Raw genomic sequence first — 22874 nt, forward strand, 5'->3', positions numbered from 1 at the left:
TCAGAGGAAAAACAAAAATGTTTACCTGAATATTTTATATTCTTGTAAACTAACATATAAATGTAGAGTAAAAAAGTTATGGTCTAATGAGACTCTGGTAGAACATTTTGTAAATAACTACGGTATGTTTCTCGTAAAAACGAGGCAGAACACGTACACAGGAATTTTACAACCAGATTATTGTACAAGTTTTATCTTGGTTTATTTTTTTCAAAACCTGTCATTTTAACAAAATTAAACATTTTATATCCAATGTATGTTAGCTTTCCAACAATGTGATCAGATATAGATTGTTAATATCCATCATGTTTCTGTATAATCATCAAAATGAGAAGAGCACTTCCACACTGTACAGAGGAGAGGAGATTTTTAAACTACCCATACATCTACATTAATAGTAAGAAATTTATCAACATATCAGAATTGACTGATTTGTTAGTGGGAGATGATAATTTTTACATAAATTGGCCAGTCAGTAATGGTATTTTTGTCCTATATGAAATCTAGTTAAGATAAACCCGAAAAGATGACCAATGAGTGTGAGGTTCCATTGCTACTGATATCCCAAAGGTAAAAGAAATTATAGTTCACTTTCCCAGTCTTCCTCTACATTATCATTCACCGACCTTGACATACATTCTACCTTCTCACCCTCATCCAATTGCTCTACATCCTCCTCGTCCTCCTCTTCATAAGCAACAGGTAGCATTATAACATCTCTGTCTGCATCTAGCTGCACTTGTAGGTCCACCAGCAGTATGGCTCGAAGTTCCTGAAAGCTGCTGCACAGTGCTTGCACTGTGGAACTGGCCCACACACATAAAAGTGGCACACACACCCAGCTCCCTTGCATGTACACCTCCTCTACCTCCATTGCCTGCCTTACTGCTTCAGATGGTAGCATTTGTTCACAGAAGGTGAAATCACACAGCTCACCTTCCTGACCCTCCAGCCATTCCTTCTTCAGCTGCTCTGCTTTGTAGAGGACTTCACTAACTAGAGTCTTCTGTAAGATATTGTTGTCACTGAGGCTTGGGTAAACCATTCTATAAAGCTAACAGGAATGGACATGAAAGATTACATGGTGATTATGTGATGTCAGAAACCTAGGAAGTCCATCGCAGCATTCAGCTCTTACCAGTTTATATACTGTAGGCTCCTGCTCTGGGTTGTTCCTTTGTCTATGTAAATCACCAAATTCTCTTTGGAAAATTGCAATCTGGGAGCAGAATCCGACATTTCTTGTCTCACCAGGAGCCTCTCCTACTCCTGTGAACTCTACCGAGTAGCCATATTTCCTGCAAACTCCTTCAGCCCTGAAAAATTACAACATTTTTATTAAAATTGGGAAAGCTTCTCAATAAGGGTGTCACAATTCAAAGAAAAGAAAAAACATAACTGCAATAATTCACCTTTTTGAGTGTAACCTAAATTTTAAATTCCTCATCTTATTTCAAGGTGCATTTTATTATATGTCATGACTCACTCATTAGATACTGGCTTTGGAGCCTAGGTTTTGAACACTGGGTGTGAGGCAGGAATACACCCTGAAACAGCAACACACATGCCAACAAGCTATACTAGTCCCCTTCAAAAATATTGGAATGCGCCCCCCCCCCCTTTATATATGTTTATTTAAATTATTATTATTTCTGTATTAAACAACATGGCACCTTATGTTTGATCCCACATAATTCATGAGTGACATTGTTTCCCAGGTGTGTCCTATCAGAGTGATTGTTTAAATAATGTCTGCTCTTATTTTGAGTTTTGCTTCTGAAGGCTGCAGACCAGAGAGCTATCTATGGGAGAAAAGGAAGCCATTTTTAAGTCAAAAACAGTTTGGAAGATGACAATAAAGGAAGAAACCACTGGTGTACTAAAAACACTTTAGTATGGTCAGCCAAGAAAAACAACCACCACAGGGCAGGGGTAAAGGCATGACAATCCACTGTTCGAAGAATACATCAAGAGCAGAACTACAGAGTCCATACCACAAGATGCAATCCTATCATCAGCAGTAAGAATCAGAAACATTAAAATTCACAAAAAAGTAGATAAGCCACAAAGGTTCTGGAGCTAATATAGCCTCTGCCAAAGTGATGAAATATGTGGAGAAAGAATTGACCTGCATATAATTCAAGCCTAGAGAAGGAAGTGCCATAGCTGGAACATTCTCACTATTCTTTCTGGATGCTGAGGCTTATGATGAATGAATTCACAAGCTTACAGAAAAATTCTGTCTAGCAATTTACAGAGAAATGCATCCTATCAAACTAATAAAGGACTTCATCAGTGTAAAGTTTTAGACAAGTCAATCATCAGACCCTAACCCGGCTGAGCAACATTTAACCTCCTGAAGAGGAGACTAAAGGGAAAAACCCCCCAAAGCAACCAACCCTAATATAAGTTGTGGTACAAGCCTGGAAAAATGACTTCGGTCTATAGCAAAAACAGAAGAATTGGCCTTGCTGTCCCAATAATTCTGGTTTGTATTGTATTTTAACCAACTTGCCTACTGTAAAATTGTGAAAGGTGGGAAGTAGCTGGTGAAGAAAATCCTTCAAATTATAATACATTCTATTCACTCATCACTGTTTGCTGAGACACACTAATTGCTGAAGTAATGGAAGCTCACCAAGCTTGAAACTGTGCTCTGGTCCACTCATATTTGTGGTCTTTGTGTCTGAAGCCTGTTAGTCCTGGTAATAAAGGGTTGAATTCTGCATTCGGCATGCTTATTATCACAGTATGTGGCTCCATGTATTCAAACAAAACCTCTGAAAACCTCTCCACTTCCCAAAGCTGAAGATGCTCCATACTTTAAGACAGGAGATAAAATATCAATTATATAAAACCATTTATTCAATGGCAAATAACACTGAATATTAACTTGTAGTTAAAAAAATAATCACATGGAATGAGCTTGAATACACTTACACTTCAATGCAGGTGATGAGATCAAAGCCCTTGGTGCACGGCTCTGTTTCAGTGATGGAGCCTTCATAAAGTTTGATTGTAAGTGGTCTGGAACTGGGCTGTAAGTATTCAGCCATGAGTGGATCCAGTGCTTTCCTAACACACAGTAACAGACATGTATACATGGGACCTGCTAACACACTGTAACAGACATGTATACATGGGACCTGCTAACACACTGTAACAGACATGTATACATGGGACCTGCTAACACACTGTAACAGACATGTATACATGGGACCTGCTAACACACTGTAACAGACATGTATACATGGGACCTGCTAACACACAGTAACAGACATGTATACATGGGACCTGCTAACACACTGTAACAGACATGTATACATGGGACCTGCTAACACACAGTAACAGACATGTATACATCGGACCTGCTAACACATTTGTGGTGGAAATTTCTACTCTAAAGATGTTTGTAAGGCCTTGTCCTTCTACAGTATGCTTTTCCCTTGTAGCTGTTGTGGCTAGAAACTGTCATTGCCAGCGGTTGTTTTCTTAGATTATGACAAGGGCAGAGGTGACTGGAGACAAGTTGTCGGGAATTAGGCATAAACAGCTTCCAGTAAACCTTCTACTAGGCCTTCTAGCAGACCTTAGCAGGTCCAGATTAGCTTGATCAGGGGATGAGCAGGCGGTGATTTTGAGCCAATGATTGAGGTTTTGCTTTTACGTCTTCTTTGTTTGAATTCTGTCTATAAAATCTTGACGTAATCAATGATCAGGGCCCTTCCTCTCTCATGCTACACAAGGAGTGTGGGGTCCTGCTGTGCAGCTAACCACAATAAATTGTGAAACCTTTTTTACTCTTGCCCGTGTCTACCAGTGTGATACTTTATACTTTTAATCTCTCAAACCTCAAAACTATCACAACAAGTTGGCAGGATTCAGCGTTTGATGGTTGACTCTGAGGATTCCCGAGGCGGCTTGTGAGCTCGCACCTTGAAGGCTGTTAACTTCACCTCAAACTGCAAAATTGGCCATGATTGACATGATCTGCACTTTCCCAGAGCACACACACACACACACACACACACACACACACACACACACACACACACACACACACAGGACCAGATGTATCTTATGAACAAGAGTGGTTTGAAAATCAGAAAGAAGCTGATGTGTTGTTGAAGAATTTGTATTGGGATGATCACAGATGTACTGCAGAAGTGTCTAGAATACATGTAAAGCCGGGGAAGGCCCATCCGTTCACTATAGAGAATTCACACCCACACGTGTCTCTAGCTAAAGGTGAAACAGAGAAGTGGGAAGATTTAACAAAATGGACATTGAAGTGTGTGGAAGCTGGTGATTGGAAACCCAGTTCAGATCCCACAGTGTTGTACAGTGAGAAAACTAAAGCTTATTGTATTTCCTAGAACTGGATAACACAACAGTTGAGATAATGTCACAGGCAGACACAGATGTATTGAAAATAATGTGGCAGATGACAAACATTTCTGAGGAAGACCCCCGATTAAAAGCAGTAACTAGAGAACTTCAGGGCAACAGGGAAATATGATGTAGGTCTGATCAAAAATTGTGTACCGGTGCAGATAACACCTAAATCAGATGACCTTGCAAAACACAGTACCCCTTAAAGCCAGAGGCTATTAAGGGTATCACATGGGTATTTAATTCACTGCGTGAAGCTGGTGTGATCGTGCCATGTGAAACCTCTCCAGTGAGAACTACTATTTTTCCTTTGTCCAGTATTTGCAAGTAGTGAATGATGTAGTAATTTCTCCAACTATTTACAACAAAACTCTTAAGAACAGTCTAGAATCTCTGATGCTGACCCCAGGGTCAGCAATTCTTCAATATATGGACAACTGCATGATTGCAGCACTATCTAAAGACCAATGTGAAAAAGACACTGTTGTGTTGCTTTGTCATCTAGCAAAGGAAGGTCACAATTGTACTGCAGATTGTACAACCACAAGTAAAATTCTTGGGACATCTGATATCAGAACAAGGCAAAACTATTTAGCAGAACAGAGTTGCAGCAATACAAAACATCCCAAAGCCTAACACAAAAAAACAACTGATGTCATTTTTAGGCATGCGTTCCTATTGCAGGACCTTCATACCCAACTATGCAGTCCTTGAGGCGCCCTTGAGTGCAATCGCTCATGGGAAAAGCCTACAGGCCCACAGTGCACGGACTTGGACACCAGAGGCAGAAAAAGCCCTTGTAGATTTAAAAAAGGCTCTACAAACCACCCCAACATTAGGGATTCCAGATCCGGATAAGCCATTTGTGCAAACAGTGGATGAGAAAAATGGATGTATGATGTCAATTGTGTTGCAGTTGTAAATGACATTTGCAGTCCTAGATCTAATTTGAAGGAGACGCCATTTTAGAATCCAGATCTTGAGTTTTTTGTGGATGGATCAGCCTTCAGAGATCAGAAAACAGGACGCAACTGAATAGGGTATGTTGCACAACATGAAACAATTAAAGCAGAATTCTTACCAGAGCAGCCGAATTGGTTGCTTTAACAGCAGCATGCAGGTTAGAAAAAGACAAAACTGTCACCATTTATACTGATGGTAGATATGCATTTGGAGTAGTTCATGATTTTGGTACTTTGTGGAAACACAGAGGTTTCCTGACTTCTTTAAGTAAAGCGATCACGCACAATGGCCTGATTTCTGAGCTCCTGGATGCAAAATCCAAAATCCATTGCCATATGTAAGTGTGAAGCACAAGCTGGGAAAACTGGGTAATGCCCAAGCAGATGCAGCAGCAAAATCAGCCGTGCAGAAAATTTCTGTGGATGACGAAACTTTGTGTATTTTGAAAATATGTACTCCCACATCTGATCACAAAGATCTTCAGTCACAATCTACAGCAGAGGAAAGAGCCACATGGAGGAAAGCAGGAGGTGTGGTAAGAAATGGGGTTTGGTATGGCCCCGATGACAAGCCATTCCTGCCAAAGAGATTGTTTCCATACTATGCTAAATTGGCGCATGGGCAAGACCATGCGTCAAAAGGGGGATGTTTTGTGAGAAATTTTGTGAGAAGTTTTGTGAGAAATGTATAGTGTGTGCAACAAAGTTAAAGTCTCCCAGAGTGCCCATCCTCCGCCACAGTGACCATTTGAAAACCTACAGATTTTATTGAATTGACACCCGGTGAAGGGAAAAAATACTGTTTGGTGATAGTAGAAATGTTCTACACTGTAACAGACATGTATACATGGGACCTGCTAACACACAGTAACAGACATGTATACATGGGACCTGCTAACACACAGTAACAGACATGTATACATGGGACCTGCTAACACACAGTAACAGACATGTATACATGGGACCTGCTAACACACAGTAACAGACATGTATACATGGGACCTGCTAACACACAGTAACAGACATGTATACATGGGACCTGCTAACACACAGTAACAGACATGTATACATGGGACCTGCTAACACACTGTAACAGACATGTATACATGGGACCTGCTAACACACTGTAACAGACATGTATACATGGGACCTGCTAACACACAGTACATGGGTCCTGCACACTGTAACAGACACATGGGACCTACACAGTAACACACGATTTTCAGTCCTACTAAAGCATAATATAATATGGAATTGTGTAGTTCATATAAATATTGCTTTATAAAGTCATTACTTTATAAAGCAATATTTATATGAACTGCACAATTCCATATTATTAGAAAGGAACCAACATGTTTTGTCGGATGGCGGCGCAGTCGATGTCCACTCCTGCCAGTAACTCAACACTGTGGCGATGAAATCTGAGTTTTCTTAGCAACGAACATCCAGAGCATCCTAAATCCAGCACCTGACAACAACAAAACGCCTTGTTCAGCCATGACAGTGTCGTGTAGCTGGTGTTAGCGAACATTCAGCATTGTTGTCAGCAGAGCAAATTTATCTAAAGTTTGTTAGTTACCGTTCTGGGTCTCGATTTTTTAACAAACTCAATCACAAACTGGTGTCTTTGTAAGTGCAGAGGAGGTGAGAAGAAGCCGTTCATTCTGCTCAGCGGAATCTCGTCCACTCGTTCAAAAACAACAGCTGTTTACTAGACACACAGCGAACTACATCCATAACGGGCAGAAGCCGCCATTTTATACACTGTGTAGATCGCATGTGAGACTGAGATATAAAAGACCAAACACATCTCTATATTATTATATATAATGTCCGGGAACCACTGGGATTCACTCATCTTATTCTGGGTGTGGAATTTCTTTTGAGCTCAAACGCACCAATATGATTTACACGGAACTTTTTGACAATAAATAAGCTGGATGTCTAAATAAGTTGGCGTCAGTAACGAGGTGTAAAAATGAAGAGTTAATTTTTTTTAATCAGTTTTGCAGCATTTGACTGAATATTAACAGAAAGTTTATTTCTATACACTTCATCCTGCTGCATCTATCAGCAGTCACGTCATCACCGCTGAACAGGTCATGAGATACTGCCTCCACTATGTCTGATAGTGCTGGGGATCATGAGACCTTCTTTTTCTTTCTTCATACACGTCTCTTCACATCATTATGCAACAAATTCAACTTGGCTTCATCTGTTCTACGAATCATGTTCTGTTCAGCCTTTTGTAGATGTTTTTTAGTCTATTTGTTCCTGAGAGTTACCAGTGGTCTGCGGCGTGAAGCAGAACAGGAAGGCCACGACCACATATCATGAAACATACCCACAAATTCCAGTTAAAAACCACCTGTATTTATGTTCATGAAGGCTTTTCTGGATTGTAGACTTTGAGTATGATAATCCTCCCTCAATGTGTTATTGGCTATATTGTGTGAAGGAAATAATTCTGTCTTCATGCATTTTAGTTGTCTTCTGTGGTCTTTCAGGCCTTTTGTTGCATGTTGCTGAGCTCGCCAGTGCGATCTGTTGCATTTATTATTGTACCACATTGCAGTATTAATATTTAGTTAATCCACTTGAATTAAAGCTGAAATTCTTTTGAAATCCACTGTGGTTTGAAAATTGTATTTATAACATTCTATAATAAACAATATACTTATTGATCTGACTGTGTTGAATCCATTAATCACAATTACAATCATTATAAAATCTTTGCTCGGAGGTAAACTCAGTCACCGTTTTCACATTAAAATGCCTCACTGGTTTACACAACATAGGGATGTGTTATAGAAAAGTAGGAATCTCTCTAGCAGCAACATTCTATTTCATTTCTATAATACAGTAAGCTTAGACCTCCACCTGACTCCAGTGGAAAAAAACTAATAATATTATTATTATAACTAATAATATTATTCTGTAATATTAAATAATCTGAATTACTGAGCACAGTGTTAGTGTGTATGTGATACACTGCACATGTTTGTTCATGCTCTGGTTCAATAACTGACCAATTAGATTTTTTTTATTCTAGACAATTGCTGTTTTATGTATGAATTTGCGTTTGCAAATATGCTAAAGAATTTATATATCATGCAAGTTAAAGCATTAGGACTTTAACCATAAGCATTAGGCAGCCCATGGCTACAAAACATCTTCCTTAGAATTACAATCTTTAGAATGTCGAGATTCAAAATAAGTAATATCCTAAATAATGTTCCAAACATGGGAAAACAAATGATTTAAATCATGAGATTTATTAGGACCAGTGAATTAAAATATATGATATAGTGATTTCAAACTGTTGATCTCTTCGCACTCCATGACAGTAGGTGGCGCTATGACATGTACGATGTTGGTTCGCAACCTGCCATGAACCAAAAGAAGATTTTCGCAGCCATGTTTTTCTGATATCGCTGATGTGGTTTAAACCTGTATGTTGTCTGTCTAGTGACGAGCAGTGGGTCATAAGATTCACTCTTAATATTCACTTTTAGTTCACGTTTTGTTAGAAAATGCCTTATTATCAGACATGGGAGGAGTTTGCTCGAGCCGCAGAAAAACTCTATCTGACGGATCCGATGAAGGTAACGTGAATATAATGAAGCTCGTGTTGTTAGCTGGGTTTGTTAGCTGATGTTGTTAGCCTGTCCTCGGCCTGTCCTCGGCCTGTCCTCGGCCTGTCCTCGGCCTGTCCTCGGCCTGTCCTCGGCCTGTCCTCGGCCTGTCCTCGGCCTGTCCTCGGCCTGTCCTCGGCCTGTCCTCGGCCTGTCCTCGGCCTGTCCATTTAAAGGGACTGAGGCTTTACATGTCCACTGTGTCCCTACGCTGTTGTTTTCAGGATCATTTAGTTCCAGCTGTTTGTTCATCATCGAGTTAATCACTTACAAAGACACATTTATATGTATCTTTCATGTTGTAGTAAATAATCAGTGTTAATTGTGTCTGCAGGTCCGAGTTGTGCTGAAATATCGCCACTGTGACGGAAACCTGTGTATAAAGGTCACAGATAACGCTGTGGTAAGTTGTGTTTCTCAGCCGGTCGGTTCTCAGACCCACGTTTTATTTGTAAACTTTAATCTCTGGGTTTTTCTTTGCTTTCAGTGTTTGCAGTACAAGACCGATCAGGCACAGGACGTGAAAAAGATCGAGAAGCTGCACGGAAAGCTGATGAGACTGATGGTGTCCAAGGAGTCCCACAGTGGAGCGATGGAGACGGACTGAAGGACACTGAGTGGACAGAAGGACAGTGTGTGGACAGAAGGACAGTGTGGTGCTGTTCCTGCTCCTCTCACACCCAAGTACATGGACCTGAAGCTTCTGGGTTTGGAGGGCTGAGAGTTTTCTTAGACAGAAGTGGAACATGTACCCAGCCACAGGAAGCTTCCCATGAAGAACTGATCCTTATTCCCATGTTCAGCATGGACTTTTGTTATCTTGTGATTAACCAGTGTTCTGTACATAATGCTCTATTTTTAGGCCAACATTAGCACATGTGGTTACATGCATGTGAATGCCGTCTCATGTGATTAGTCAGGTCCTATCACCCATTACTCTCTTCTGCAATGACTACAGCAAACTGAAATGATTCCGTATACCTTCTTTTGTTCCTTAAGCCTTTTCAGATGATCTTCTTTAAAAGTTGTATCTTTTGTTTATGGTACAACATTGGTTTTTAAGTTTAGTACAAATAAACAAACAGGTCTAAACAGTGTTGTAAGATACATTATCTATGACAGACTGATATGATGAAAGTTCTAAGATAAAAACACATAATCTGAGAAATGCGGTGCCTTTTAATGGAAAATAATTTGAGAGTACAATTTACACTACAAATCCAAACTTTGACAACACATTATACATAGGGTTTCTTGTTTGTCATGTTATACTGCTTTAGAATACTAATGAAGACTTACTATGAATTTCTAATTAAAATAATCAGGGTCCAGAACAGAGTTAAACATTTTTTTTTTTGTTTGAATTTCTTAACAGTATGAGCTGCTACTCAGATCCACATTGATCTTCAGCCTGAGCAGTTTAAAAACATTCAGGCAAGATATATCTTCCTTGGTCATTTACTTGTATGATAGATTATTTCAATCTTTGTATGTTCAACTGATAGGGTATAAGCCGTTAACTGTTTAACATTATGTATACAATTATTTATTTGAATTAATTATCTGATATGTTCTGACAACCTGCATGGATGATTTCAAAGTCAGCACTTTCTGTGATCTCTGGGTTTTCTCGTTAATGTTTTCTGGGAATTGATGCTGCTTCCCAGGTCCACTCTCATTTGACATCATCTAGGCTGCTGACTTCAGCCGGGCGGTGACTTGCACGGGCTCTGTTACTGATTTGACTTGCCTGTTTGCACGGGCTCTTACCGATCTCTGTTGCCGCAAATGGTCTTGCACTTTGGGCAACAGCTGAGACTGTAGTGCAGTGTTCATCTTCAGTGGCACAAAGAGGCTGGATGGGTTTGGTAGGATAGACAGTTTATGAGACAGTTTATGCACCCACCATCTGACCTGTGTCCTAGACAGTGCCTGGTTAAGCCAGGAAGGAAGAAGCTTATGTCTCCTTGCTAACTGGGTGCAAAAAAAACCCTGCTCTGTTTGGGTGTTGTAGATTCTGCCACTTAGAGGTTCCAGGCACTGTTGGATTTATTCCCCCATTTTTCTGGTTGATATTAACATTTACCTCTAATGTTTTTAAAATTTTGTTGTAAATTCAAGTTCAAAAATTCATGAATTTAATCTTAGCAATTTCCAGGACAAATCACACCTTTTTTGCACTTTCAGTCTGTACACACATCACATGGATAAATAATATTCTGCATACAATTCAAAAATACATTTACTTATCAAAGTCATAAAGACTTATTACCTCTGACTTTGAATAGCTTGGAAAATTCCTGAATATTAGGTCAACCCTTTAGGAAATTAGCCTTTTGGGCTCAGCTGTAAGTCTACCTGTTTTAAGGCCTAACATCAAAGGAAATCAGCCCAGATCTCAGCAAAATGAATTGTGAACTTAGTTTGGTTCAAAAAATGAAAATCAATCCCAGAACAACAGTAAATTACCTTGTTAAGAGGCTGGAAGAAACAGCTGATCAAGCTATGTCATATGTTGACGTCACTGCATTTTGAACATTCACATGAGGATAAGCATGTGCTCTGGTCTGATGAAACAAAAATAAGCTGTTTGGCCATAATGTCCATAATCATGATTGTAGGAAAACTGGTGAGGCCTGCAAGCCAAAAACGCCATCCCAGCTATGAAGCATGGGGCACACCATCATGTTGTGGGTGTACTGTACTGCAGGAGGAACTGGTGCACTTCACAAAATCACGCAGAAGGAAAATTCTGTGGCTATATTGAAGCAACATCTAAGACATCAACAAGAAGTTAAAGTTCAATCACAAATTGGTCTTCCGTATTGACAAAGACCCCAAGCATTCCAAAGATGTAGCTTAAGGATAAGAAACTGGAGTAGCCTTTATAAAGACCTGACCTTAATCCTAAAGAAAAATTGTGGGTAGAACTGGACAAAGTGTGTGCGAGCAAGGAAGCCTGATTTAAAGGCATTTGCAATTTAAAGGCAATGATACCCTTTACTAAGTGTATTGTGATTAAATAAATAAAAGCTGAAATAAATAATTCTCTATATTATTATTCTGTTGTTCAACGTCTCCTATCCAATCTGCATGCTAATGTGTAACTTAATTTTGGGTAAAATAATCCTGTATGGTCTACGTTAATCGTTTATATCAGTAATAAACTACTAAACTAAATAAACTACTATAAAATCTCTGTAGTTCACGTCGGTGTGCAGAAGATGGCGCTATGGCACTTCCACTGGCACAGTAATTAATATACACTGCTGACCAAAATGATTGCTGTATCTTAGGAATCAGGTGATTTATTTATACAGTTACTGCTAATTTTGACATTCTCTTGTTAGTCGGCATGCTCACAGTACACATGATGAATTTGATGAGTCACAGGGCTTATAACTACAAATGACATTTAACAGAGACAATGTGATGATGACTACTAAATAAAATATGGTGCAGTCCCTCGTAGCCACCCACTATTTGTCCCCACCAGTAATTCCAGCCTGCCCTCCTCACTTTCTCTAAGCTAGAATGGGCTGTTTCAGTCTTTTATTTCTTCATACAGCATGGAGAACTGCACAACCTGTCCATATGGACGACATTAACAACAGTGCACTGTCTTACCCCTGTCGTTTCCATCCGCCTTTTCCATGACTGGACCAGAAGCGCGCAGTATATTGCGATACGTCAAACATCTATAATAAAGGAAAGAACTAGAGACTAACCTGCACTGTCACGTTTATTACACCGAGGGAGATTTGTTTACGGGGTAGAATAAAGGATTTGTAGCTCCGACATGGAGACAGTGGGGTTTTGGTTCTTGTTGTTACTCGCTCACACTTCAGTCTCCACAAACGCACCTGGACTTCAGGAGGAGGAAACTGAACACAACACGACTCTAGAAGCTGAGCTCGAAGACAAGGTTAACATTTTGATTGAGGTAAGAAACAAGTAAAAACGATGTTTAATGAATGATTAAAATCCAATTAACAGTGTTTACTCGGGAATGTGTTGTGTTTACAATGCAAAGTTACTTCAGTTAAAGTTTCACCCTGTTAGGTTGCTGTATTGTGCATTGATCATTGGCTTGGTGGAAAATGTATCCGTGCATCCTCTTCTCTTTGTAGCTGCTGGCTGATTATGAAAAAGAGAGAGGCGCTGACTGTGGCTGTAAATGTGTTGTCAGAACCCCGGGCAGGAGCGCGCACCCTGTGGACACGGTGCAGAACTCTGCGTCTCGCCACGGCTGCCAGTGCGCATGCGCAGCAACTCCTCAGCCAGCGCAGCAGCCCTGCGAGGAAACGTTGGGAGAAAAGAAGCTGCAGCAAGATACGAGAGAAAAATACAAGGTGACGCCAAGTGGATTAAAAAGAGTTGCCTAAAACACCCAGGTGAATCATCACCTACAAGATTAAGGCTCTATACTGTGGCCACTTTAAAATGTACACCTAACATGGAGCTACACACACCGTCCATTATATCAGGTACACAGTAGGTGTGATCTGTATGGCTGCAGTTACTGCAACCACAGGACCTTCCTGACAAAGCAATGGTTTTGTGTACTGCATTTAGTCACAGTTTACTTAACCCACCACAGAAATATAGCACGTTATATGCTCATTGTAGCCATATGCACTTTTAACCATTAATTAGTGCCAGTTTCTGATATCTGTTGGCTGTTTTTTGGTTAGTAGACTGTTCTTAAGCCAGCAGTGACACTGAGGTGTCTAATACTGACACAATCATACAAGCTAAATACACACTACCATTTCAGTGTCACAGCTTTACTGACAGTTGTCCAGAACCTAAATATAGTCTTGTAAATGGTTCTCAGTTTTCATAGATTGAGAAAAAATCAGTCTATGAGGCTAATGAATTTTTCATAGCAAAAAAATTAAAAAGAACTGTATCAACAACGTACACGTTAAGTATGTAATACGCCTATTGAATGTAGCTACAAGGTCTGTGTATTTATCTTTTTTAATTCCAGTTGTAAGTAAATTAACAATAGTGTTTCCCTTGTTTTGCGTAACATTACAAAGTTTACAGTGTGCCCAGACTTGTAGTTATAATAGGATTACGATGTAGATTATAATCTGTTAATTGGTGACAAATTACAGGAAATCTTAATAAATGAATGGAGACTCATAAGGAATACAAATGCTTCCAGACAGGTTTACTGAAGTTAACAATGTTCCTTGCTCTGTAGCATATATACAATGGTTCAGTATCTCATTTGTTCAAAAAGGACAGAGAAATTGTCAAGGAGACTTAATATTACATTTCCCTTTTTGAGGCATGGAAGGCAATTCAATCACAAAGGTTCCTCAAATGAAACTGTGATTTAGTAGATACAGTCATTAAAGGCTGTTTAGATTTATGGGATGGCATCATGAGGTTGAAAATACAGTTTCATCCAATGACTGTGCATTTATGTGATATGTAAAAGAAAACAAAACAGAAACTCTAAATGAGAATGTAGAATATGATCAGACTGTCAAGCCAGAACAGGTCATACCTAACTGGTTAATAGGCCAAGAGAACAGTACAGTACAGGCATGAATGTATATGTCCATGTAGATAGAATGGGTCACTGTAAAAATTTTGTCTAGAATTTGTCTAGATTTGTCTAGAAATGCAAAGACTATATTATTCTACAATGATTCTTTTCTATCCTGATGGTGGTATTTTCCAATATAACAATGTCCCCATTTGCAAGGCACAAGGGCTCACTGAATGTGTTGATAAAATCTGTGCTAAAGCACATTAAAGCTTTTTGTTGGCCCAGCATTTTACTTTAGTGCTGTATTTTTTTTTGGTCACACTTCTGTTTTGTTGTTTGGTGGGATTGTGTTATATAGTCTGTGTAGCCTGGATCCATATTAATCCAATGAAACCTAGGACCACATTCCAATGGGATGAGAACAATCCTACTGTGTACTGTGAAGCATGAGCTGCAAGGTTTGCTCCGAGCTCTACTGTGACTGATTTTGTTGATCCTTACAGCTCCTGGAAGTAATGGACTTGCTAGAAAACACTTTCTCGAAAGCAAATCTGGTGAATTTGCTTAAGCTGAGTGCGCTCACTTCCGAACTGCTGGAGAGGGTGGCCAACATTGAGAGGGTGAGTTTAAAAACTAGATATGGGGTAAAGTTCACAGTGTCTTCTATGTTTTGGTTTTCCCTCTACATTTGTGCAGGATATCACCGATATGTCTGATTATCGAAGTTTATACTATTTATTTGTGAAGTGGATCGAATAATTTGCAGTTCACTTCAAGGGCAAAGTGAAGTGACATTCAAAAGATCTTTTATATTATTTATAGTGGTTTATGAATTTTCTAATCCTTGTTTATGTTGTTTAGCCATTACTGTAATATACTACATAGCCTGGTGGAATAATTGATTGATCTACATATCATTCAAATTCAAATTATTTATTGATTATTGCCCTTTTTGTGGGATTCATATCTTACACTTATCCAATAATTAAATCACTATAATTCCCTGTTGTGGTTTAGGGCTAAAGGATTTTTTATACAACATCATATGCAATCATCAGACTGGATAGTCAGTAGCAATATTTATCTCTCTGATGGTCTGGTGGTGGTCACCAGAGTAAGTGAAGTGCATAAGGCATTTCAACCCAGATCCTACTGGACCTGGACCACACACCTGAGCAGTACTTATGAGTTTCGGCTATTGTTTGCAAGGGTGTGAAGTTGTGTAGATTTGTACCAGACAATAGTAAGTATGTAACCTAGTGAACCAGCATTAATGTATTCAGTGTTAGAGATTTAAGCACTTATGTACGTCGCTCTGGATAAGGGCGTCTGCCAAATGCTGTAAATGTAAATGTAAATAGCAAACCTTCTCCCCGTGCCTGCTATGGACTTCATTCTGCTAGGTGTAGTGACTACTCTAAATTGCCCCTAGGTATGGTTGAGTGAACACATGTTATACATGAGTGTTTACTATTATTTACTGGTTAAACTCTTATATTTCTCAGTTGTTCTTCTTTTTTAATCAAAACATTTCTGTGTATAAAAATTAACAGTGATTTCTAACATTAATTAACAGATTCACATCAGTGGTTGTTTTGTGTGCTTCATTTCAGGTATTATTTCAGAACCAGAATACTGAGAAGACCACGGTAGAGAGAGTGCCACTAGAACCAGAAATAAGAGCAGTCCCACCCACATCCACAACCACACCGTGGCCGGAGAACAGAAAGAAACAGAACGGGAAACGTAGCGAAGCTGCAGCTTTTCAGCATTCAGAGGTGAGCAGATCATAATATTATAGCATCTAGGAGTGGAAAATATCTGAATCACTGATCTTCAACCCTTTTGTCCCTGATCTCCCACTTCCAAATGCTTGTGCATCATTGTAGCCTATTTATACTTCACTGGAGTAAAGCTGTGATTTGTAATCAATTTCTCTGCCAGTCTAAATAAAAAATGGAAGGATCAAAAGACTTTTACTTTACTAAAACTCTTTTGATCCTTCCATTTTTTATTTAGACTGGCAGAGAAATTGATTACAAATCACAGCTTTACTTCTCTGTCATGCAGCCAATGACTGAACGAGCCCGACAAACAAATGAGGTACAGTTTAGCATCCATTAATGTGTTGTTTAGAGTAAAAAGGCTATTAGGAATAGTATCATTTCATTGTCCGCTCTGAACTTTTCCTTCTACACAACGTAGTCAGAACTATAACTGTTTGTGTCCATTTAAATATGGATAATCCAGAACACTGCAGTGTGGGACTTGATATTAAGCACTCCTAGCATTTACCTCAGTAAGATATTGCAGTATGCTAGAGTAAGCAAAGATTAGTATAAAACAAGAATAAAATTTGCTAAAAGAACCTGCACGTTTTTAACTAAGTTAGCCTGGTTTATTTGTAACATTATTTAACATATTTGGCCAGGCAGTAATTTGAGAAAAACCTTCAATTACTTTATAATTAACCTACATCATCAGCAAGCTTACAGAGATTGAATGGCATTTTATGCAAACCTGCTTTAAAATTAGTATCTTCTAATAGTTTTTAAATAAGTAATAAACGTTACTATTAAGCGAAACATGTGAAAATTTAATTCATTCATTCATTCATTCATCTTCTACCGCTTATCTGAACTTCTCGGGTCACGGGGAGCCTGTGCCTATCTCAGGCGTCATCGGGCATCGAGGCAGGATACACCCTGGACGGAGTGCCAACCCATCACAGGGCACACACACTCTCATTCACTCACACACACACACACACACACACACACACACACACACACACACACACACACACACACACACACACACACACACACACACACACACACACACACACTCTCATTCACTCACACACTCACACACTACAGACAATTTTCCAGAGATGCCAATCAACCTACCATGCATATCTTTGGACCGGGGGAGGAAACCGGAGTACCCGGAGGAAACCCCCGAGGAACGGGGAGAACATGCAAACTCCACACACACAAGGCGGAGGCGGGAATCGAACCCCCGACCCTGGAGGTGTGAGGCAAATGTGCTAACCACTAAGCCACCATGTCCCCCTTATTGCTTTATAGTTAAGTAAAATTTAAAAGTAGCAAAAACTTTTTCTTTGAGTATTGAGTGTTTGAGTGACTTTGAAACACTTTGAGTGTTTTTGCTGTATATTTTCTTAGTAATTTTTCCACACCTGCATTATATTTACCCATCTTTCTACAATTCTATTAATTCCATGTTCCAAAAATAATATAGTACAGGGATACATCTAAAGCATTGTCTGGGTTAAATGTATAGCATCTAAGAGTGAATGGTGTGTGTAAGGTATAAGGTGGCATAACCATCATTACGTCCCTGCTACAGTTCCATGTGTGATATGATCTGTGATTTGGACAGAGTAAGTATGATGAGAAGTTTGTGGGAGGTCTGTTAAAACTGAGTGGGCCTGGACCAGAAGATGTTAAAGCATTGCAGGAACTAGAGCATCATGGAAGGCAGCAGAACCCAAAGATGATTGTTAGGGGGATCACATACTACAAGTCCGCTGCGGAGGATGAGGCAGAGGCTGAGGCAGAGAACAGTAAGTCAATACAGTGTTTACTACATATTCTAAATTAACTGACAGATTCATTTGGAACTGAACATTTGTACAATTTATCTACAGAACTATAAAATGTATAAAGCACTGGAACACCTTTAGACACCTTCAGAACACATTATATATCTAATATTATCAGACAAAGATTGTATTGGAATTTTGCACATTGTGGCCGGTGCCACGTAACATACTTTATAGGTGTGAAAAATGAAGTTAACACATTAAGTAGTGCCAAAAATGAACATACAGATAGAGTGACGGATCAGACTTACAGTACAAAAAACACAAAACATGCAAAGTATGAGGATAGAACCATGCTCTGGTGGTCTGATGATCTACTTACAGAAGCTTACTGACAGAAGTAGAACTGAGAAGAGCTCAGGGCACACAGGGATGAAGGATGTAAGGATGCTGTCAATGATGGCTCTGTAAACATGAACCTGAGATGATTGTGATACAGTGAGTTTGCTGAGCTTAGAAAGCCTCAGGGCACAGAGATGTCTCATAAAACCTGTATATAAGGTGTTTTCAATGTCGGCTTGCCTCCCTTGGGCGGGATTTGTCATGACATATGCATTGCCATTTCACTGTGCTGTTTTATGAGCAATGTATGCATGCTGCTTGAAGTGAGTGTAAAAAGTGTTCAGCTTGTCTTTATACGAGCATATGAACTCACTGTTCTGAAGGATGTTTTGTTGTCCATTATTGTTGCCAGTTCCTGCTACAGGCTCTTAAATTCACCCTACTTCTTTGGTTTCTTCATTGCACTATGTACATTGTAGGATGCCTCCGTGTATTGGTGTATGTTCCCAGTGATGTGCCCTGTGCTTAAGGCAGCGGAATGAGTTATGTGTCCCCACCAATGGCTTCTGGGAGGAAAGATTTTTTACGATATTTATTTAAATTGTATCATCTGCCAATTTTCCGAAAATTCTCACCACCACCTCCGTAAATACACTGAGATCCTCAGAGCTGCATCTGAACACGTCTCAGTCGGCATTATATAGAGCATCCTGCAGAGCGGTCTGACTGGTCCATTTGGTGCATGTACCTCTGTACCAGAGCTTGCCATTTCAACATTTGTTTGTATCTAGGCATGACGGTGGATGAGACTGTACCTTGTAGCTCTGTAGTTCATGTGTGTTCAATGATTCTTTCCATCTTGGTGGGGTAGGTAAGGTGAATGTTTGGCACTGGTTGAAGCTGGCTGCTACATAGTGAGAGCCTCATCAAGTTCACAAAAAAGCAGTGACCGCCTAGGTGGAATATAAATGACCATGGTAGATGACCAAGGAAGATTCCCAAGGAAGGTAGAATGGGTGATGTTTGATTGTCAGGAGTTAGGTTGGGTGTGTAGGAGTGTGTGAGAGGTAAAAATGCTCATACAGACACATTGAACTAGCACTTAAACTCTCTGACTCCATTGTAATAAACCACTGGGTAGAACCAGTGAAGAGGTGAAGACGTTGCAATTCTATCTGTCAGTTAGGAATCATATTATGCATTTATTTTTGGCATATTGTTCAGATAGTCCAGGACATCGAGGAAACTTATTTTCACTGCATACTTCATATACTGTAAGACAAACTACAATAGAAATGCAGCTTGAGGAATGTTATGCTTGTAAATCTTACATGGATTAGAAAGTGATTTCTTTTTTTAATTCCTTCCTGTAGTGGGTGAAGATGAAATCCACAGTGGTGATGGCTCTGTAGATCTGTTTACAGAGGAGGAACTTCTTCCTCTCAGTGCTCCTTCATTTAAAACTGTCACCAGACCACGGCCAGTTTCAGCTAAACCCGAACCTCCAGCTCAGGATAGTACAATAACACAAAGCTTGCCCAAGCCTAAGCTGGGAGAATCTGACTCTTCTCTGTCTATCAAGAGGAAAATGCTTAATAATTCAGGGCCTGCACTGACGAAAAGCTTTCACTGGCCTACAACACACACCACACCTCAAACACTCCCTGGGAAATTGGAAGAAAGAGAAGAGATGACCACTCCTCAGATGAACATGCTGAACATGGAGTCAACTTCAAGAATTCTGAATTCTAATTCAGCTTCTTCAGAAATGACCAAAACCATCATGCCAAGCACAGCGGATGTTGTCATTAGTCAGTCAGAGTTCACAACGGAAACCGTAACTGAAAAATCTCACAACACTGGAACAATTTCCAAGGAGAATTTCAGTCATGTCAATAATCAAAACACACATTCAAGTACGAAACCATCACCAACCACACAAAGTCACACTCCTATTATTCCAGAATCTTATTTTACCACAATCACAGATGATGTAAGCCACATGAAGACCAGTTTTGGGATGACGGCGACTACTCCAGTCTCTGGCAATACAGGAGCAACTATTATTCTGACTACATCAAATGTAACTGAGGGTGAACTTGATTCCAGCACAACTACATCAATGGCCTTAAACAGACCGGTCAATAGTACCATTACATCTATTAACAGTGGCAAAAGTAACAAACACAACACACACAGCATACGTTTGTTTAAAAAACAGCAAGACCCAAAACAAAAGAGCATTAAAGCTGTAGAGAATGAGGACGTTGAGAAGAATCAGCAAAGGCAGCCAGGTAAATGACGTCTGTAATTCCTATAGTTTAACTTCAATACCAAAATGACTTGGGCCCAAAAACACATGGGCATGTGGCAATGTGAGAAGACCACAGAAAGAGTATTTCTTTTTTTAGATTTCATATTATACTTACATGAAGGATTTACCCTACAAATGGCTTGATTTCATCTGGAAATTAATTTATTTCTATTGGAAAGTGCAATATAATTAGTTTGTAGGATTAATGTACTATATAATAAATGGAACAAAAGTATAGAAGTATGTGCCAAGTGAACAAATGGAAATCAGATGACCAAATGTTGAGTTAGAAAGAGAATATTGTGTTCCCAACAGGTCAAAAAAATCGGATTCTACCCTACACTGTATAACTACATCCCTAAAAGAGGACTGTTTTCTTGTAGTTTCTGTTGTTTCCTTTACAGGGGAATGCAAGGACACACTGGCTACGATTGCAGAACCCATAGCACACAACACATATGGCCGTAATGAAGGTTCCTGGATGAAAGACCCAATGGCGAATGACAACAAGATCTATGTTGCTAATTATTATTATGGGAACAACCTGCTTGAGTTTCAGAACATGGAGGTGTTTAAACAAGGTATCATTTACTGTGAATATTCAATCTGCAGAATTAGACTGAATTTTATTTGGAAAGCTCGACAGCGATGCATGTACCATTTTTATATGAAGACAGGTTCATAATTCTGTTAAAGATAAATTTCCATTAGATATAATACACTGAACTGTCATTTAATATTTTTAGTAACCATTTTGATGTTGCAGTGTTTGATATAAGTCGCAACAGAAGGCTGAACAATTTTTTTATGATAGAAATTTAACATATAAACATATTCTCGCTCTTGTTTAATTCTGAATATTTGTTAATGCTGCTATTATTGAATCAAAATTGAATTCCAGGTCGTTTCACCAACTTCTATAAGCTGCCTTATAGCTGGCTGGGCACCGGCCATGCAGTATATGATGGTGCCTTCTTCTTTAACCGTGCTTTCTCACGCGACATTATTAAGTATGACCTCCGGCGGCGGCGTGTGGCTGCCTGGACCATGTTGCATGATGCTGCACTGGAGAGTGATGAGGTTTCATCATGGAGATGGAGAGGCCATTCAGATGTGGAACTGGCCATAGATGAAAGTGGTCTGTGGGTGATCTACGCTGCACTGGATGACGAGGGCTTCTTACAGGAGGTAATGGTGCTGAGCCGTCTGAACCCAGTTGACCTGACCACACAGAGAGAAACCACATGGAGGACAGGACTCAGGCGTGAACGCTATGGCAACTGTTTTATTGTATGTGGTGTCCTGTATGCTACTGAACACCCTGGAGAACAGCAGGAGAACAATCTGTTCTATGCCTTTGATACACATACCAATACACAAATGACCCCTCGGCTCCCTTTCGGCAATAACTCCACTTATATTGCTCAGATTGACTATAACCCCAAAGAAAGGGCACTGTATGCCTGGAACAGCGGTCACCAGATCACCTATGATGTTGTGTTTGCATATGTTTAGATGGTGAAAGCAGCTCATTCTAATGTGTATTATACAAAATTTGAGAAAATGTATGCCTGTGATACAATATGTGTATGAAATGTGGACTGTAGAGCAGTCTTAGCATTTTTGTGGTATATTATCCCTCATATTTCTTATTATGCTGATATCTGTACTGGTTATTTACAGCCAACTGCAAAATTATTGCCACCCTTATAAAGTCAAACTGAGTGCTGTATTTTCCCCCTAATTTTCTCAATGCAAACTGTGGTTTTAATATTATCATTAGCATTAATAATTGGTGAAGCAGTTTCTATCTGCGATGTCCAGTATAGTTGTAGAGGCTCTTATGTCATTCCTTCATAAAGAAAATTTCAAACTGTGTGTGTGTGTGTGTGTGTATGGCGTGGACAAGTACATGTAGATTTTGTCTTCAGTTCAGACACAGGTTTGGACAGTGTTGTGTTTGGCTCCTCATCTAATCAGACACTCTGTATATGGCTCTTTTTTATTCTCCAGACAGAGGAAACCTGGTTCAAGCTGAATGGTCCAGGCTCGCAGAAATTTTAGCATAAATATTGAAAAGAATATCCAGACACAGCATAGCTTTGAAATAATTATTTGTAATGTGTTCACTACAGTTAAAGAACTTAAAATACAA

The 22874-nt window shown here is 39.5% G+C and overlaps 3 protein-coding genes across 7 annotated transcripts; 2 read left to right on the top strand and 1 right to left on the bottom strand.

The window, feature by feature from the left end:
* Positions 1–186: 186 nt before the first annotated feature.
* henmt1 (HEN methyltransferase 1) lies at positions 187–7142 on the bottom strand. 3 transcript variants are annotated; one of them, XM_027154363.2, is made up of 6 exons: positions 6934–7142; positions 6707–6822; positions 2941–3075; positions 2639–2821; positions 1139–1316; positions 187–1006 (listed from the first exon to the last, which is right to left on the bottom strand). In XM_027154363.2, the coding sequence occupies exons 1-6, from the start codon at positions 7015–7017 to the stop codon at positions 581–583; spliced, it is 1122 nt and encodes a 373-aa protein (XP_027010164.1). In that variant the 5' UTR covers positions 7018–7142; the 3' UTR covers positions 187–580. The 3 variants fall into 3 exon arrangements, with proteins under 3 accessions (XP_027010164.1, XP_027010163.1, XP_027010165.1); XM_027154362.2 differs by having other exon boundaries at positions 187–1054; positions 6934–7140; XM_027154364.2 differs by lacking the exon at positions 6707–6822 and having other exon boundaries at positions 187–1054; positions 6934–7082.
* Positions 7143–8754: 1612 nt separating this feature from the next.
* srp9 (signal recognition particle 9) lies at positions 8755–10081 on the top strand. The gene is made up of 3 exons (XM_027154218.2): positions 8755–8959; positions 9324–9392; positions 9477–10081. Exons 1-3 carry the CDS (start codon positions 8888–8890, stop codon positions 9594–9596), a joined length of 261 nt encoding a protein of 86 aa, XP_027010019.1. The 5' UTR covers positions 8755–8887; the 3' UTR covers positions 9597–10081.
* Positions 10082–12441: 2360 nt separating this feature from the next.
* On the top strand, positions 12442–22597 carry olfml2ba (olfactomedin-like 2Ba). Of its 3 annotated transcripts, none has more exons than XM_027154250.2 (8): positions 12442–12932; positions 13120–13341; positions 14999–15115; positions 16109–16273; positions 17901–18084; positions 19779–20699; positions 21124–21300; positions 21621–22597. In XM_027154250.2, the coding sequence occupies exons 1-8, from the start codon at positions 12789–12791 to the stop codon at positions 22232–22234; spliced, it is 2544 nt and encodes an 847-aa protein (XP_027010051.2). In that variant the 5' UTR covers positions 12442–12788; the 3' UTR covers positions 22235–22597. The 3 variants fall into 3 exon arrangements, with proteins under 3 accessions (XP_027010051.2, XP_047657264.1, XP_047657263.1); XM_047801308.1 differs by having other exon boundaries at positions 12791–12932; positions 13179–13383; XM_047801307.1 differs by having other exon boundaries at positions 12791–12932; positions 13179–13341.
* Positions 22598–22874: the final 277 nt, after the last annotated feature.

Source organism: Tachysurus fulvidraco, chromosome 16 (genome assembly GCF_022655615.1).
Source record: "Tachysurus fulvidraco isolate hzauxx_2018 chromosome 16, HZAU_PFXX_2.0, whole genome shotgun sequence".
Taxonomy (NCBI): domain Eukaryota; kingdom Metazoa; phylum Chordata; class Actinopteri; order Siluriformes; family Bagridae; genus Tachysurus; species Tachysurus fulvidraco.